Genomic DNA, 19,554 nt, shown 5'->3' with positions numbered 1-19,554 from the left:
CTTAGGCTGCTGCCCCCGCGACCCGGCACCGGATAAAGCGGATGAAGATGGATGGATGGATGGATGGATGGAAGTAATTAGTTTACAATTATAATAATGTATATAATTATAATTCATTCATTTATAATAATCTATTGTTTCATTCAATTTATGCAAAGGCAAATAAAAATGTGAACAGTGTGGTAGCATTTTTTTTATTTTATTTTAATTGTAGTTGATGTGCAGGACACGCAAAGTGAGATCTGGTCTGTTTCTTGATATTGAGTTTTTCTAAAACAGATCCTGCTCTGCAACATCCTGGAATTGCTACACAATCAACGTACAGTTTTTGTTTCTCTCTTTTTATCCCTGTGTAGGTTCTCAGTGATCCAGGTCGTGGGAATCCAAAATTGCTTGGAAAAAAAGTGACTGGACTTCTTTAAGTTTCTTGAAGACATTTCACTTCTTCAGAAGCTTCTCAGATGAGAGCTGAAATGACTTCAAGAAGAAATCTAGTTGCTTTTCTTTCCAAGCGCCTTAGATTCTTTTTTTTATTCCATTTAACTTTTTGCCTTTCGTGAATTGTTTGAAATTCCGAGGTCAGCTTAGGTAGAGGTAATAAATCTGTCTTGTGGGAATGCCTTGATATCAGGACTGAGCATAAATTTGTATGTTACTTGTGGAAATCAAAATAACAAACGCTTGTTAAGCTGCTGCTTGCTGCTTCTTAAAAGCTGTTATTGTAGAGATTCACTAACTCCAGAAAAGGATCATGTTTTTTGTTTTACTGCCACATAAAATCAAACGCATTCAGTCCCTCCAAGTCAATAAATACTGACAACATATTGTTTAAAAAACATACAAAAGATTGTAAAAATAAACACCCTCCTTGCAATGTGTAATATGTTTAAAACGGTCCTAAATAATTTTTAAAAAGAACTTTAGATGATCAAAGTGCCATACAGCAAAAACCCCCAAAAACCCAGCAGATAGGATTGTAGAGTTTGGCTCGCATTGCGCACAATCGCATCAGCCGTATCCTGCTTTCAGCTGGAGTATCGCTTGCCTGACAAAGCACTGGAAACATCAAGGACGCAGCAGAGGCTTCAGCTGGGTTTTTAGTTTGTTTCTAAGTCCTGCTTTTCCCCCCGTTCAATGAATCTGTCTGGCTCAGGCTGAGCTGAACGTATCCAAGATGCAGACAGAAATGACAGCCGTCATAATCAACGTGAGGAAACGTGTATTTGTGCGGTGGCCCCCTTTCAAATCTCCCCCTTGTCATCATTTGTCAAAAGGTTTGTGTTGAATCTGTTACTTTCTGATGTAGTACGGTCAAGTTGTGCTAACTTGCTGCAGCATGTCAAAATAAAATTAGTTACCGTGGCCTTGGTTCTCGAGGCGGGAGCAGACAGAGAGCGCACAAGCGCCTCTGGTTGGGATCCGTGCGCGTCTGTGAGGAAACATTTCTGAAATTTACTGATGCCAGAGTGAAACTTATGAGCATGTTTTCAGTGCTGGTGATTTAGGAACGGTGGATTGCAGTAGAGATTTGAACTCGAGGAGAAAACAAGCTCTTTGTTGTCTCTCTGGAGTGGTAATAGAGTCTGGTTTGGCCTGCCAGCATTATGTGGGAGTGAATCCCCAAAGCTTATGTCAAACCAAGGAGGAGGCTGAAAACATGACAAACACGTACATGATCTATAGCAGCTTGATTTGTTAACCAGAACATTGTTAGTAACTTAAGACAAACCTTGGTTAACTGCAGACCTGAATTAGTGAAAACTATGCGCCCTTAACTCGCAGATACTAACAGCAGCAGCTGTCTGTTATAGTGAAGTGGAAAGGGAAACGTATGAAAGGAAGGGAGAAAAAATATGGCGAAGAGTTTCAAAGTGAACAACTGTTGTGTGTTTTGAGCTAAGAGGACCTCAGAGAGCAGTTAATAGCAATGCCAGCATCTCTGAATTATACTGCGGCTGCACACATGCTCTTTCACCACAGGACTACAAACCAGAAACCCCAATGTGAATATTAAAATAAATATATATTCCTAGGAAGGAATTCATCTGTCTAGGTTTTCCATACAAATCTTTCAGGGATTTCAGGATATGAGAGCATAATGAAAACACAGCTTTGCTGATGCCAGTGATAACCAACCAACCTTTTAATATAATTTACAGAGGTGAGGGTGATAGCGGTAATGAGCAACAGCTCAAGCAACGCTTCAGCAAGCGGCCTGAAGAGCAGAGCAATTGTGTGCAGATTGCATGGTGTTTGTTGTTGTGGGAACTTAATATTTTTTATTTTTTGAGCCCAGTTTTCAGCATGATATTTGTTAATATTTCTCAATTGCTTAGTGTTAATAATCCTATTCTGTCTGAATAAGAGCACTACAGTATATACAGTATAATGAATACAACTGTTGCAAATATTATTCATGTAAAAACTGAAAGGGCCTAATATAGATCCCTGTGAGACACCTATTACTTGCCTGGCTGCTTAATTTGAAACGATCTGAAACTGTAATTATTACACAGTGAAAAACAACTTTTTATTAAACATCTGTAATCATCCCTGTTTGTTTGCAGTTAGACATCGCACATACATATTCAAGTCATGGACAACATAAGAGGTGGACAGAGATATGGTGGTTTCCTGCTTTAAGCCTCGAGATTAGTGTTTTTGTTTTTGCCAGCTTTATTACTCTTGTAATTCTCTATTTTCTTGTTGTCTAAAGGAAATATTAATCCGCTCCAAGATGTAAAAAAGACAAAGTTTTTAACTCATTCTCATTAATTATTATTCTTATCATTATTATTACCATTATTATACCATGTTGTTCCACTGAGATCACAGTCTCTTTTACAATAGACACAAACAATACACATTAAAATTAAAATTTTAACTGGATGTTTATAAGACACATCCACAGGTCTCCTTCACTGCATCATGTTTTTAAATTCACCGACAGATAGAGGCCTGTTTAAACTTGGGTCAGTCTGTTAATTATTCCATGTTCAAGGGGCTTTGTGAGAAAATGCTATTTTCCTTTCCAGTTAGGTTTAGGTATCAGTTTAAAATCTTGGTTCTTTATGAGGTGAAGCCCTCAATTATCGTCAGTGTGCTTCACCCCAATTCTCCAAGCTGGATCCTTAGGCCTGCAGATGGAGGTCTTCTTGTGATTCCACGTATTTGTCTGGAAACAAGTGGGGAGACTGTGCATTCCCAACGTTACCACACCAAAACTGTGGTACAGCTCACCACCCTCTCTTCGCACCCTTGACTTTGTGGCATCCTTTAAAAAAACAGTTTAAAACTCATCTGTTTTTGTTGGTTCTTGTGTCTTCATTTGGGGCTTGTTTTTGGTGTCTCTGTAAAGCACTTTGTGACTAGTTTCTTGTTGTTAAAACTGTATAAATACATTTTTACATCTTGGTTTCAAAAAAAAATAGATGTGACGATGAGCGGTGGGTCTGACCGTAAAACTGTTCGCTCATTGGCTAATGACTTGTCAATTACAAGTTGTTAGTCAGGGAGCATACCGCTGATAATCCTGCTTTAAGAAGCATGAATGTGAAGACTTATGAAATGAGTGACTGAACCCATAAACCCATAAAGGACCCCCACTCTCTCCCCCAGACAGCACAGAATAGGATAAGTGGAAGAAAATGGGTAGATGCTCAATAGTTTTTATAAAAAGTATCTTAGACTGTAGAGAAACCCTAATATATTGCATTGGTTGTTGCAATTTGTGAAATTACCCATTACCCTCTGGATGAATGCACAATTGGTGCCATTTTGGCTTTTGCTAGAACCACATAATCCAAACTCGGGCGCGAGGGAAGTGGAAGCAATCTGTGTTTGGATGAGTGGGGAAAAAGCTATGAAAGCTGATGTGACTGGCAGAGATTCCCGTCCAAAAACATGCTTCCTTAACGAATCTCCTGAGATTCGGTAATGACAAATGTTGTGGAAGTTAACTTATTTTAGGAGAAAAGTTTGTGAGATTTTTTTCTTTTCTTTTTTTAGTAGATTCTGAACACAGGCAGGTTTATTGGTGCCTGTCTGGCATTTATTAGAGGAATTATAACTGATTGCACTGCACCAGATACTCTTGATAATTCTGGCATTAATCGACTGTTTTGTTTCTTTTTTAAACTGACATACCAAGAATGTGTCATCAAGTCATCATCTCTTATCATCACGTCTCAATTCTCAATAAAAGGAACTGAAAAAATAACGAGACATGATGTCGCTTTACGGTGGATGCATAAATAGAAAATTGCACAGCTCTTTATAAAACACTAATGTGGAGAGGGGCTTTGATCCCACTTCTTTGTGAGACAAAAACAATCAAAGAGGGCTCCAAATACAAAGAGAAATCATGATTCCCAACTTAACCCACCACCGACGGGGGTAAATGAATAAACATCCTCTCAGTATGAAAAAGAATAATACTGGCTAATGATTTTGTGCCACAAGTGCTGAAACATCCCATTAAATCTTTTTTATGTCTCCTGCTGAGATGATGTCACGACTGTTTCAACTGGATCATCTTATTCAAAAAAAAAAAAAAAACAAGATTGCAAAGCAGAAAAAAGGTTGATATGATTGATTTTGTTCTCCCTGCAGGTTGGCTGTAAGGTGTTGCAGTTCTTTCACATGTACATGTTGGGCTGTAATTACTTCTGGATGCTCTGTGAAGGCATCTACCTGCACACGCTCATCGTGGTGGCGGTGTTTGCAGAGGAGCAGCACCTGCACTGGTACTACCTCCTGGGCTGGGGTGAGTCATTTATACCACGTCCCGTTTTGTTGTTTTGTTTCTTTGCTATAGTTTGTCTGTAAAAACTTATTCTTGCAGCTTGAAAAATGCCAGAGAAGCAATTCAACAAGATTGGGTACAATCTAACAATTTTCTTGTGACTGAGGTTATTTTAATATCAAGCGTGCAGTCATTCAGTTTAAGAGCATCATTTGTACATTTCCTGTTCAGACAATGATCTCCCTTAAACGTCTGCACTCAGTTTAATAGTCTTCTGAACTCAAATGCTTGCAAACATTTCCATCCTTGCACCCGAGTTGCTTCTGTTCACTTGCTCTTGGACCTCCAGTCCTGCTCATGCATCTTTATGTATGAGCTGATAACCCTGCTGTGGTGGTGGGGATTCCACAAAGGAGACAGTTCGCTGTATGCCGTTCCCCAACTCTTTGTTCCCACGTTTCCTACTTACATCTACGGTCCTTTCAAGTCTTAGATATGGTGTTGACCAATGACATTGTCCTTTCCCCAATTTATGAGTACATGTGCTTTAATTCTGTGAGAGTCCTTTAGGAACAGATATTTTCTTCCTCTCCCTCTCATAACTTAGAAATGTGTGCCTTTCTTTTGTACAGTCACAATTTTATATACATGCATGCACCATATGTTTTAGAACAGCGGTCCCCAACCCCCGGGTCATGGACTCATAGACTGGTTCCGGGCCGCAAGAGTTGAGGCTTGGGTGTGAAATTTATGGTTTTCATAGTTTTTATTGTCAACTCGGTCTTTGTAGTTGTCTGTCTTATTTTGAAATAAATATTTACACGTTACCATAGCAACCAGAGAGCGTTAAGGGGCAGAGAGGAGGACGTGACTCTCAATGTTGTTGGCGCATTTCAGGAGGACGCTGTTAACAAAGTTACCAATTACACAGTGAATTTGCGTTTATTATTATATTTACAAAATACCACAGTTTTTGTCTTGGTCGTATCATTTTATTTTGTTGTATTTATCCGCGACACATCCGTGAAAATATTGTCTGACATTAAACCGGTGCATAGCGCAAAAAAGGCTGGGGACCGCTGATTTAGAAGAACACACTATAGTAGGCTTATTGTATGTACTAAATCAAGCTTTTCATTAGATGAGCAAGACTGCTAGTGACAAATGAATAAAACAATGAACTGACTCGCAGGCTGCCTGATTTATTTTTCACTTAAGCTGGCTGTCACTTTATTAAATTTACAAAGTGAGCAGAGGTAGTGACTGGGAACCAGAAGTTTGATAAACAAACAAGCACCTTTCATGCAAGGAGGTGGATTAGACTGGATCACAGGAAATCTGTGCAAGCAGCAGTATATCGTAGATCTGAGCAAATATGCTCGCGAGCAGTCGTCTGTTTGATCAGAGGGCAGAGTTTGCATTGTAATATCTGAATGTGAAAGCAAGAAATCATGGTCTTGGATAAAGGTATTTCATTGTGGACATGCTGACAGCTTTATTGGCCCTCCTGTTGCTTAGTGCTGCTCCTGTCTTGTTTTCCACACTGCTCCAAACAGGAATAACACAGTCGGTCAAAAAAAAAAAGAAAAAAGCGGGCAATGGAACTGGATGGATGATCATCATTAAAAATGTTGGGATAACCTTGAGTAGAGTCTTTGCTCTGTGTGTGTGTGTGTGTGTGTGTGTGTGTGTGTGTGTGTGTGTGTGTGTGTGTGTGTGTGTGTGTGTGGATGGAGGGAGGCCATCTGTGGCCAGCACACTGCAGGGCCTCATTGAAAATGGACCCTACATGGAGTTTTGCGTTTATATCCAGAAGAAAAGATGAAAAATCTGTTCCCAGTGTCTAGTGGGTGTTTACCCACACAATGTCAAATTTGAGGGGAAAGTAACAGAAAATTAACCGTGTGGTAGTGTTGTCTTTCTTGTTAGCGGTGCAACAATAAAGCTGTCGCAGGAGAATTTGCAGAAATAAGGAGGACCCAGCTTTCCAAGGAAAGTTTCATTAGACCAGCAAACAAAGCTAAACCACGCTTTCACAGTTGTGTTAATGACAAATGCAATTTCACAAAACTCACTCAAGACCTCATATGGCTCCCATCTTTTCCTCTCCAAGGTTTTCCTCTAGTGCCTGTATCCATCCACGCCGTGGCAAGGAAAAAGTATTTTGACGACAAGTGAGTAATGTTCCAGAAACCTCGGCAAATAAACAGAAGATGTTTACATTTGCGCTGGGCTGTGTGCGGTAGAGTGAGAGCGTGCAGGCGTGCGTGTTTTCATATGTGTGTGCACGCATGTGTATTTTGGGAGGCTGACAGCACTGACTGATATGTTTTTCCTTCTGTAGCTGTTGGATGAGTGTGGAGACCCATCTGCTCTACGCCATCCACGGCCCTATAGTGGCAGCACTTCTTGTAAGTCTGCTAATCCACTGTTTCCACACGGAAAAAGCACGAAAAACTCATTTTACATGATGAGTCTTTATATTTTTATATTCATTTAGTTTAATTCATGATTTGTTTTTTTCTTTTTCTGTAGGTCAATCTCTTTTTCCTGCTAAATATTATCAGAGTTTTGGTTACCAAGTTGCGAGATACGCACCGGGCAGAGTCCAACATGTACATGAAGGCAGTGAGAGCCACCCTGATCCTGGTTCCCCTGCTGGGAATACAGTTTGTCATCATTCCCTGGAGGCCGGAGAACCGGCTGGCTGGTGAAGTCTACGAGTACATAATGCACATACTCATGCATTACCAGGTAGGCACGAGCTGCAGCAAACACACAGGAGCTCAGTTCAGAGTAATCTTACAACGACTTGAAAAAGGAGGCTAGTGCAGCTTCACTGCCCTGGGGATTCAGCTGTTTTGCACCTCGGGCTTAAATCATAATGACCTTGAAAAAAGCAATTAAATTATTGCAATAAATATGCTTAGCATGAGCTTTACTTTATACGGAAACCTTAGTGCAAAACTGAGACAGTGTACAACCTAGATTTGTCCGTACCCTTGGGCTCCCCAGGCTCACGATGCTGATTTTTAATTTTGCATGACTGAACTTTTACGCCCTTAAAAACATCGTTCTCTGCCCTGTGGTTGTTATTATCTATTCATGTGACTCCCTTAAAAAAACATTTGGGTTCAACCTTAGCTTTGTTTTATGTTTTAGTAGGTTCTTAATTTACTCCTTCCCCCATAAAGACGACATTTGAAGGAGGCGGGCGAGAAATACAACAGAAGCCGCTCAGTTCAGGAAAAAGAAATGAGGGTTGACCCTGGTAGGCATCCACAGAGGAAAGAGTTAAACAATCCATGAAATATTTATGGCCCATTAGATAATTCTGTTGTTGCCCCAATATGTCTTTGTATTCTCTCTTTAAAAGTTGCTTTCCCGTCTCACTTCTATAAAGTCACACCCTCTAAAAAATAAATAAATAAATAAATCATGTGTCTAAGCAATTCTTTCCTTCGGCAGATGGCTGCACTGTCTGAGGCTACTTCTGTTGTGATTTTTTTTAGATGTAAAAAAGCAAACTGAATTTACTAGAAAAGAAATGATTATCTCCCTTTTCCATCTTTGTTTCAGGGTTTGCTGGTGTCAACCATATTCTGCTTCTTCAATGGGGAGGTAAGGGCTGTCATTTAGTTAGCTCATTAGCTAACATTAGCGCTGCTCGCGTGTCATTTGTTGCTAGGTGTAAGAAGGCAGTAAGGGGGAGCTTACGATGCTCATTTCCAATTCCATATTTCTATTTTTGGATCCTACTAGAGTAGTGTTGCAAGATTTACAGTTCAAAATCATTTTTATTTATTTTATACTCGCCTATTTTACTGCTCTGTGTTTCCCAGTATCTGAAACAAGCTGCGTTAGCTCCTTTCTTCCCCCTCTCTCTGAGCGAGCATTTTCTTCTTATATGCTATCCCTTCCAAAAAGAAGTTTTGAAAAGGTGGTGATGGGGCTGCTGTGCTCGCAACCCGCTGTGTGTCTGACACAATTGGTTCACTTTAATCAGTAAGTAATTAATAAATTAGCTTTAGCGGAAACAAAGGGAAATTAGCCCCAGGATGAAGCTTGTCTTAGTCTTTACAGTCGCTACGTGTAGCTAAGCTAACATGCCTGATTATGAGTATCATATTTTTAAGTGTGGTATCTGTCACGGTCTGGCTGGCAGACCGTGGGGATGAGGAAAGTAGGACCCAAAACGCAGGACTCTGCGATGCCACAGTGCACTTTATTTACAGTGAATAGACAGGTAAGTCCAACAATTAACTCAGAGATGTAATTTCCCAATGGTGCTCATCCCTTGCTCCCAGTGCGTCCCGTGCTGTAGCTCCCTTAGTGTGTGTGCTCCCCAACTCGCTTCTTCGCTCGACTTTCCTGGAGGAAGAAGGACAATCCACAATTAGCCACACACGCTAGTTGACTACCAAGACCACACGCCTAGCACAGACTATACCGGTCAGGAGTAATAATCCCACGTCGACTGTCGCCGCGAGTCCAGGTTAAATACCTCTTCTTAGCCGGGAGGGATGATTACTACCAGCTGGTCAGGTAATCAGCTGCAGGTGGGCCGGCAACAGCGAAGAGGGACTCCCGATGACGCCCGGACACGCCTCTCCCACGACGCGCGCTTCCGTCAACAGCCCCGAGGACCGGGGGGAGAGAGAGAAGCAGACACACGCACACACACTCTACATACAAACGTGGACAGAACAGTAGACGACACAGACCCCAAATAATAGTCGTAATAATAATAATAACAACAACAACAACCACTGCTCACGGACCCCTGAGTCCTCTAGAGCCGGGTCTGTGACAGTATCAATCATACCGGTTTACTTCTTGCAAGAAAGTGAATAATCCCCCAAATATCTGAGAGTTCCTTTAAAAAATATTGTACCCCTGTGCCATGTTTGACATCATAATAGCTTAGTTTTGATTGAGCAATTGGCCTTTTGGAAAGGTCAACCTGCACATGTTACTCTGGGAGCTTTTCAGTGATTGTGTAATAAAACCGCTCATCCCTTATGACATTATGCATGAGACATCAGACTGCATCAGGTAAAACATTTTCAAAATTTGTTTTCAGGTCAGATCTCTTCCATCTGTATCGAGAAGTGACCCATGAATATCAAACACAGACTCATAGTTTTGGTTTTGGCCTTGAGTACGTGGGTAAAATAGCTGTAGCTTCGCAGAGATCTCTCCAAATTCCAAATGTAGCAGGTTATAAAACATTCCTCCGCTTTTTCCTCTTCTGAGACCAGTCTGGTGCTACAACAGTAAAAGCAGAAGGGTCATGTCAGGCGAGGAGTAAGACACACTTTATAAATGACTGTGTGGTTTCCAAGCTCAGCTGAATATTGACTCTTCTTTCTTCGTTCTCCTGTCAGCCTTTCTAAGCCTGTCTGCAGCTGTCTGACAGCAGCATCCTTAACTTGATTCAAACGCTTCAGACCTCAGGTTAATAATGCTGTGAAGACCTCACAGCTCTCCAGACTCAATGTGTGAAACATGCTTTCAAGCTCAAGTCTCCACAAGGGTTGTAACATTAGAGTACACATTTCAGGCATTTTGCTAGTCCACGCTAGTGTGTGAATGGCGCGTAGACATCAAGCAATTAAACAACTATTTAATTGCTATTATCTGTAATATTTAATTAAGGGGTTTAATTAAGAAATATTTATGCTGTAAATTGTGTTCCCCAAACAAATATTGATGCTTTTTTATGAGGTGTTTTGTTGCAATAGTGGAAAATACTGCAGAGATGCACAAACTACCGAAAACATTAAAGCCAAGGGAAATAAATTTGTATGGATTGGTCTCCTTTGCTTATCACTTCACACCATGAAAATGGTTTTGGCCAGGGTCCTATTTCTAGCCAGAACCTACTGTACGGTCCCATACTGTGAGGGCTGTCATTAAGAGCAACCATTTGCTGTGCAGGCTCTGCCCTCATGCAGTCCTTCAGTATGCAAAGCAAATGATGTCTGTGTGCAGAAGCACTAAGAATTTTACTGTACAATTCTTCTTCTTCTCCATTTCACAATGAAAAAATACTCCATCCACAGTACACAGACATGCAATTAGTGGGGTCAGATTAATTGTTGATTCTAATTTACCCATAGGTCTGAATGTGAGAGCGAATGGTTGACTGCCAACCTGTTCAGGGTATACCCTGTTTCTCGCCCTATGGTAGCTGGGATAGGCTCCAGCACTCCCCCGCGACCCTGATAAGGATAAATGGAAAATACCAATAATAAATACCAGCCTATGGGAATTTAGGATCTTGATATTTCTTAAAATAATTGTTTTAAGAATAATCTCCAACAAAATCTGATTTTTACAATGATGACTTTAGCTACAAGAGGCTTTGGTGTCCCAACATTTTCCAGGAGTCAGGCAACTTTCCAGGAATAGAACAGCCTAATTAGACTTTGCCAAAACACTTTTAGATCCCAGAGCAATTTTAAAAAAGGATTCTTTGGAGAGATGAGAATAACACTAAAATCTGGCAGGAGGATGGGAAGAAAGAAATGCATGGAAAATGCTTGGATCTGCAAATGATCCAAAGGATACAGTATACCATCACCTGTAAAACAATGTGGGGGAAATGTAATGGCATCAGCTTGTATGCTTTTTCACTGCATATGTTTTGATTTGTCACAGTAGGAAAAATACATCACACTTAGGGAATTCCCTGCTTTTGTCTGTGCTGTTCCACTCTTAAGGCTTACTGCGGCACCTAATGGACATGAGTCATCTTGAAGTCCACCTGTGCTTTCTCTACTGTGACAAGGCAAACACGTGCTGTGAACATGTTCACTCACTAGTGTTTTCATTATTTGTGAGTTGAGAAAAGACAGAAGCAGAATTCTGGAGTGTAACATTTTAATTTCTGCTTAGGTTAAATCCAATCCAATTTATTGGTTTGTGTTTCAACAGAAGCACCTCACACTGAACAATGAGCCAAAACATACAGTGAAAGCAACTTGGAAGTTTTGGAGGTCAGGAAGTGGAATAATGTGTTTGCAGAGTGGCTGCAGTATAAGCCTTCACAATAATCAGTGAAACTGGCTACACCGGGCACAAAGACACGCCAGGGATCGCGCCTCTGCAAACATAAAAATAGACCAGGTTTGATTCCCCCCCCTCCAGTACCGACACTTCTGGGTGTCAGAACTGACGACAGCTAGCATAAAGGAAATGACTCCAGCATCAGATTTTATTTTGCCGATACATCTGCTAACATCATCCTAACTCACACATATCACAAAAACTAGGTAAGAATCTTAAAGTTTCACAGAATTGTGGCCCCTCAAAATACTGGAAACATTAAAACAAAAGCTCATCGTGGTGTTTTTGTGACTCACGCAGCCCTACGCCAACCGCACGCATTCCACAGCACAATGTCCACGCTAAGTGTTAGAGCACTTAGCATGAGGTGTTTGGCAAAGAGAACCTAGCAACCCACTGTCAAGCTCTGTTTTATGCATCCAGCTTGGAAAATATGTCACTTATTAACTCGTACATGAGCAGACAGAAAGCAGTCTCGTCACCGTAAAGGATGCAAACAATTTGTCAAACACAATCAATGCGTAGGGTGCTACGTGTAAAGGGTGAACACACGAACCGTCACAAGGGAATGCAGTGGTTTGTTTGCTTCACCGGCATAATGGCCAATTCATGCTCTCTTAATCAGGACACGGGTTTCCTGGGCTGAGTTCAATTCTTTTTTTTTTATTTCAAGGCCAAACTACAAAGACCTGCCTTGTTTGTTCAATAGCCCCATTGTGAGGTTAGGTCAGTGAGACAAACAGCTTTCAAACTGTATTTGTGACACCAAGCACAACATTCAGCATGAAGCTGTAAGACTCAGATGCTCATTTGTCTCAGAATGACAATTAGTGGCATAATTTATATCATTAGATCATTCTGTGATAATGTACCCACAGTAATTACAGTGGTACTAAGACATGACTGAATAAAATGATTACCTTTGCACCGTTAGTCCCGTGTAGTTTGTGTTTTGGGAAGAACTTATAAAGATTTCTACCATATGCTGTAGACAACTTAGCATGCATGTAGTGTGATGCTAATATTGGTTTCCACAAAGAGTTGCTGTTGTTTGTTCAGATGCAGCGCCGGCGGCCAGTCTGCAGGGCTGCTGCCTGAAAAGTTTGAATTGTTATTGTAAAGGAACTCGCAGGAAGACTCTATTGACAAAAAAATAGTTCCATATTTCCTAGTTATTTCAATGACCTCATAGTTTCTAAGACATATCAGACACACGATTCTCAAGCAAGCTGACAGGGAAAAGCACTGCTGAATTTTGGACTGGGGCGAGATTGATTGACGTTTCTGCATGTAACGCTGTGACTAATGATCGCATTAAGGCTTAAATAGAAGGATTATGAAGGGTTACGTGCTATAAGTCACGAGGGTAGTAATGGATTTTGTGATGACACAAATGGATTTGGTTCACAGTAAATTAATGTGTTTAATGCGTTAAATGGTTGCAGCAAGATAACAATGGTTGTCAACATGCCTATTGAGTTCCCCCCTTGTTGCTTATATAATCACTAGAGTCATATTCTGATCATTTAATTGGTGCAAAGCCTGAAGAGAAAGAAGCTGTGCACTTTGTTTTTTAGTCAGGGTGCCAGAAAGAGAAAATTGTATGTACCCTTTGGGATAATCATGGTCATGTTTTCCTACCTTTGAATGGCATCGGTGGAAAGATGCCATTTAACTGTTGTTAGATTTAATAGGTGAAATGTGTGGAAGTAAATTTATTTATAACATGGTTATAGATCACTTCATTATGTACACCTGTTCATCTGCTTGTTGCTGCATATATCTAATCAGTATTTAGACACGGTCTAGACAACCTCCCAAATTTTAAACATCAGAATGGGGAAAAACATAATTTAAGTGACTTTTAATGTGGCATCATTGTCACTGCATCATCATTGCTTGTCTACTAGGAGTTTCCTACAAACCATCTCTAGGTTTATAGAGAATGGGCCTGAAATGAGGAAATACCCGGCGAACACATGCCTTGTTGATGTCAGATTAGAGGAGACTGGTCAGAGTTACAACCAAGGTATGCATAAGAGCATCTCTGAAAGCACAAAATGCTGATACTTGAGGTAGATGTGCTTCAATGACCAAAGTAGACCATGCAAGATGTCTTAGCTAGACCATGCTGCTGTCAGATAGGAAGAAGAAACTGATGCTACAATTTGTGCAAGATCACCAAAATTGGACAACAGACAAAAAATTGGAAACATGTTGGCTGAGTGTCGACTTTTGCTGCAGTATTTGGATAGTAAGCTCAGACTCTGGCTGACCATGTCTGCAGCATACCCCATCTTCTGATGGTTGTTAAGGATAATGTACCATGTCACAAAAGTCAGTTAATCACAAACTGGTATCTTGAACATGACAATAAGTTCACTCACTCATCAAAAAAGCTCAGAGGAATGTTCCCAGCCCCTTGTTGACTGTATGCCACGACAAATTAAGGCAGTTCTGAAGCAAATGGGGTTCCTGCCCAGTACTAGAAAGATAAACCTTATGTATTTATCTCTTTTTATAGTGAGATGATCTGGCCACATGCACAACCTGGCCACCCCTGCCCACCAAAAATGGCTATTTACATTTTATAGCTGTCATCTGCTAATGTGATTGAAATTTGAGTGGCCCACACATGCTGCAGTAATAACATGCACATCAGTTAAGATCATTGTCAGCTGGATCAGTGTTGTCACAAACCTCTCCGACTCAAAACACAAAAACAAAGCTTGCAGTGAAGTCAAATAATTAAATTAGATGTAAAATATTATTATTAAGGCTGCGTGTGTCTACATATGAGACACTAATCCACCTTTTTTATGTGCTTGTGTGACATCCAGGTGCAGGCAGCTGTGAAGAGACAGTGGATGCAGTATAAAACCCAGTGGGGTCAGAGACGAAAGGACCACTGCTCGATGCGCTCCACGTCCTACACGGCCACCTCCATCACCGAGGTACCCGCCTTCATGTACCATCACGACTGTAACACCGAACACTTGAACGGGCGCCACACGGAGGATTCTGAGCTGGTGGCGCTAAAGTCGGGAGACACGTACGCTTGAGTAACGCAGAGGATAAAATGTGTAGTGGTGGAAAAAGCCGAGGACGAGCAACAAAGTAAATGTACAGCAAAAAGAAGAAAATGAATTCAGTTCACCTGCCATATCTCAGCGATTAAATCTCCGGGGCTTGCTCAGCTCAGGAGGATGATAGAGGCCTGAAAACAAAAAGCTCATTGACGTGGATTAGCTACAAGGCTGACACTTTACTTTACATTGCTGTTGCAGCTGCTTTTTCAGAACTTTGATGTTAAGAACTTGTGACGTAAGGAGAGCTGCTTTTGACATGTGTCAATTTCCTAAAGCTGCTAAACTGCGTGTGCACGCTCGCAGTGATGGAGGCTTGCACTAGTGTGGAAATAACTGTGACTGTGTGAGGGTAGCAAAGTTTTCTTTCTTTTCCTGACGGTGCTGAAGGTGACAGCGATGATGTAGAGGTAAATAATGACTGCGATGGTGTTGATGATGACTATCAAAGCGAAGTAGACGAACCAATCATTCCTAACCTCACCTATACCAAAGGGTACTGTTTGGTGGTCACGACCGCGGGGGGCGTACTATGTCCAGCTAAGCACAGGTGCCATAAAGCAAAAGACACAGACACAAACACAAACGCAAACGTCAGCAAACCTCATCGACCTGATCAAATGTGCCATGAAAGAGGTCAACTTTCAGAAGACCCTCTCCGCTCCAACCTCTGGAATTGTGTACATAATGTATGTTCACCATGTTTCATTTTTAAAAAAAAAGTGTTTTAAATGTTTTAAAAAGATTTTTGTTTTTCCCCCACCCACACTTTCTATCAATGTTTTATCCTTGCCGATTCCCTAGTACGTGCTCAGTAAATGTCCCGTGATGCTGCATTCCTGACTGCTTTGTTGTTATGCAGTTGCTGTATTTGTGCCGATGCTGAAGCTCACAGGGCTGTGACGCAAAAATGCACACACACGAAATACTTCAAAGCTAAAAATAAAACAGTTCTGTTGAGGCCGAAGAGTCACCGGAGTTGATCCACTGTGTTCTGAGTTATGATTCAGCCAGCTCTGCCAATGATTCTAATTTATCCTCAGCCATCCTATGTGAGCTCATGATGTCTCTAATCTGTCACCTGCTTTTATCGGAGAAAAGAGAAGGCTCGCTAAAGATCAAATCCAAACTGTATGCGCACACTAAACCTACCGATGTCTTAAATGCATGTTTGCGTCTTTGTCACGGTCTTGCACAAACATGATGTTTAAACTCATCCATCAGTGGTCCTAAACACGTTCCTATTACTCCTCTGCCTTTTCTTTATTAGGCTTGGTTAAGGGTTTGTTGAAACCTTAGTAAATGCCGTGTCTTGCATTTATCTGTGCAAGGTCCTTCAAATCTGGTCATTTTTTAAACTGCATGTCCAATAAGAGACATTTCAGTTCCACCAGATCAAAACATTTATATTTCTAGAGCATGTAGCCAATGGCTATTAAATCCTCTGGCTGCTCACATTACTGTGATTTGTTTTTGCCTCCTTAGCAGCAACTTCTCTTTGCTTACATTGTCAAAATGGAAAAGCGTTTCAAGTTTAGCTAAATTCTTGGTAAAAAGCATGTAGAAGTAACATCTTATATAATAAAGCTGGTAATACTCGGTATCTTTTGCACTTTTAGTAAGCAGAAATTCAGCAGTGCGTCAGCGTGAGGCGTTCTCGCTGGCGCTCGTGCTGATTTCTCCAAAATAAAGATGTACATCTTTTAACATGTAAACACATTTACTTATCTAGTACTTTAAACTAAAGGCTGAGTACTTGGAGGAGGGAGAGACCTCGAACCTTTAAAAAAAAATATTACTCAAACAGAGGTTTGCTCAAGAGTTGTCTGCCATATTGGACGTGATACAACCACCGAATGTGAAGTGTGTGTTCCCCAAGTGCTTGGCAAGTGATTGGCTGTCACTTGGTGAAATCGAATGCAAAGAGGGCGCAGCACCAGAACACTTATTGCTGTGGTAGTGATCAAACTGTTGTGGTCACCTGTAAATGGCATAGGAGACACTGTCTTGTCTGCAAACACTCACTTTTAAACCACCAACTAGTAGTAATGTAATAAGTCTTGACAAAGTGGATGGAGAGCAGAGAATGTTCCGCTCAGTCAATTATCTTTATTTTTCTGACAAAAACAAGGTGATAACTAAATAAAGACTAATGTATGAGGACAAAAACTATGTTGAAACATGTTGACGTTTTGCCAACGAATAGAAATAGAATAGAAAAAAAATTCTGAAACGAGATCCAATCAAAACTAATTACATTTTTTTTCTTCGGGAGGGAGACTAGATAGTGACGATTTCTAATGAAAGTGCGACAAATAGTCAACGCTTGGGAGGAAGACAAGCGTAGACTTATGGACACTTTTTGTATTTCATGTCAAGGAAGATCAGACGTTTTGTAAACTGTGTGGAGCAACTCAACAAACTTTTAGACTTTTTATTTTAGTCCAGCTTAGATTTAGTCTACTATAATCTTATAACATTTAGTTAACTACGACTAGACTAAAACTAAATTATGTTTTAGTCAAAAGACTGTGACTAAAATGAAGTCAAAATTTGAAGTTGAAGGTTCACCTTAAAAGTAAATGTTAGCGATCCACCCAACATGTTTCAAAAAGCTTTTACTGTGAAGGAAAACGATCTTTGCTTCCAGGTTGTGTCGCACTCTTTGCACTTTCACTGCTGCTCAGAGAGTTGTGTTTGTGGGCAAGTCAGTGTGTTGCATGTAACTACAGGCAACCAAAACACAAGTTTGTTGCCAGGGAGTCACTGACCAGGCTGTAGGCCTGTGTGACTGGAGCCTTAATCACTTGACTCTGCACTGTCGTCATGTTCGTCGCACGTCTAAGGTGGCAGACAAGTTAAAATCACAACCTCAATACATGATGCCTTTGATCATTTTAGAGATTAGTGAACAAAGAATCACTATTAATAATTCTGAAATCACAAAAATCAATTCAAACGTGTTTGAAAAACTAAATTGGCTACATATATATATATACATAATGAAAAAACATTTTTACTTTCATTTTATGTGTACATGGTGCATTTGTTGAACGTGTGCTCAGTTTTTATTTGCCTTGTCATTGTCAACTGTCGGGCACCACCTGTGAGAGATTAGAATAAGAAAAAGCTCTAAATACAGTGGGGCAAAAAAGTATTTAGTCAGCCACCGATTGTGCAAGTTCCCCCACTTAAAATGATGACAGAGGTCAGTAATTTGCACCAGAGGTACACTTCAACTGTGAGAGACAGAATGTGAAAAAAAAAATCCATGAATTCACATGGTAGGATTTGTAAAGAATTTATTCGTAAATCAGGGTGGAAAATAAGTATTTGGTCAATAACAAAAATACAACTCAATACTTTGTAACATAACCTGTGTTGGCAATAACAGAGGTCAAACGTTTACTATAGGTCTTTACCAGGTTTGCACACACAGTAGCTGGTATTTTGGCCCATTCCTCCATGCAGATCTTCTCAAGAGCAGTGATGTTTTGGGGCTGTCGCCGAGCAACACGGACTTTCAACTCCCGCCACAGATTTTCTATGGGGTTGAGGTCTGGAGACTGGCTAGGCCACTCCAGGACTTTCAAATGCTTCTTACGGAGCCACTCCTTTGTTGCCCGGGCGGTGTGTTTTGGATCATTGTCATGTTGGAAGACCCAGCCTCGTTTCATCTTCAAAGTTCTCACTGATGGAAGGAGGTTTTGGCTCAAAATCTCACGATACTTGGCCCCATTCATTCTGTCCTTAACACGGATCAGTCGTCCTGTCCCCTTGGCAGAAAAACAGCCCCATAGCATGATGTTTCCACCCCCATGCTTCACAGTAGGTATGGTGTTCTTGGGATGCAACTCAGTATTCTTCTTCCTCCAAACACGACGAGTTGAGTTTATACCAAAAAGTTCTACTTTGGTTTCATCTGACCACATGACATTCTCCCAATCCTCTGCTGTATCATCCATGTGCTCTCTGGCAAACTTCAGACGGGCCTGGACATGCACTGGCTTCAGCAGCGGAACACGTCTGGCACTGTGGGATTTGATTCCCTGCCGTTGTAGTGTGTTACTGATGGTGACCTTTGTTACTTTGGTCCCAGCTCTCTGCAGGTCATTCACCAGGTCCCCCCGTGTGGTTCTGGGATCTTTGCTCACCGTTCTCATGATCATTTTGACCCCACGGGATGAGATCTTGCGTGGAGCCCCAGATCGAGGGAGATTATCAGTGGTCTTGTATGTCTTCCATTTTCTGATGATTGCTCCCACAGTTGATTTTTTCACACCAAGCTGCTTGCCTATTGTAGATTCACTCTTCCCAGTCTGGTGCAGGTCTACAATTCTTTTCCTGGTGTCCTTCGAAAGCTCTTTGGTCTTGGCCATGGCGGAGTTTGGAGTCTGACTGGTTGAGGCTGTGGACAGGTGTCTTTTATACAGATGATGAGGTCAAACAGGTGCCATTCATACAGGTAACGAGTGGGGGACAGAAAAGCTTCTTACAGAAGACGTTACAGGTCTGTGAGAGCCAGGGATTTTCCTTGTTTGAGGTGACCAAATACTTATTTTCCACCCTGATTTACGAATAAATTCTTTACAAATCCTACCATGTGAATTCATGGATTTTTTTTTCACATTCTGTCTCTCACAGTTGAAGTGT

At 41.0% G+C, this 19,554-nt stretch overlaps 1 protein-coding gene and 1 long non-coding RNA gene across 4 annotated transcripts in view; one reads left to right on the top strand and one right to left on the bottom strand.

Annotated features, from left to right (window-relative positions):
• The window catches only part of calcr (calcitonin receptor), a 66,906-nt gene extending 49,762 nt beyond the window's left edge, over positions 1-17,144 (top strand). For all 3 annotated transcript variants that reach the window (XM_085148200.1, XM_085148199.1, XM_085148198.1), the window contains 6 exons: positions 4,612-4,765; positions 6,858-6,918; positions 7,089-7,155; positions 7,280-7,498; positions 8,324-8,365; positions 14,656-17,144. In XM_085148200.1, coding sequence (XP_085004326.1) covers positions 4,612-4,765; positions 6,858-6,918; positions 7,089-7,155; positions 7,280-7,498; positions 8,324-8,365; positions 14,656-14,877 — 765 coding nt within the window. In that variant the 3' untranslated portion in view covers positions 14,878-17,144. The remainder of the gene's footprint in view (positions 1-4,611; positions 4,766-6,857; positions 6,919-7,088; positions 7,156-7,279; positions 7,499-8,323; positions 8,366-14,655) is intronic.
• On the bottom strand, positions 8,621-14,661 carry LOC146493437 (uncharacterized). Its single transcript, XR_014871867.1, has 2 exons — positions 9,195-14,661; positions 8,621-9,115 (listed from the first exon to the last, which is right to left on the bottom strand). It is a non-coding gene; the product is annotated as an uncharacterized LOC146493437 (long non-coding RNA).
• Positions 17,145-19,554: the final 2,410 nt, after the last annotated feature.

Source organism: Neolamprologus multifasciatus, chromosome 22, assembly GCF_963576455.1.
Source record: "Neolamprologus multifasciatus chromosome 22, fNeoMul1.2, whole genome shotgun sequence".
NCBI classification, from domain to species: Eukaryota; Metazoa; Chordata; class Actinopteri; order Cichliformes; family Cichlidae; genus Neolamprologus; species Neolamprologus multifasciatus.
The sequence above is the reverse complement of the archived record's forward strand: the minus strand, read 5'-3'. Positions and strand labels throughout refer to the sequence as shown.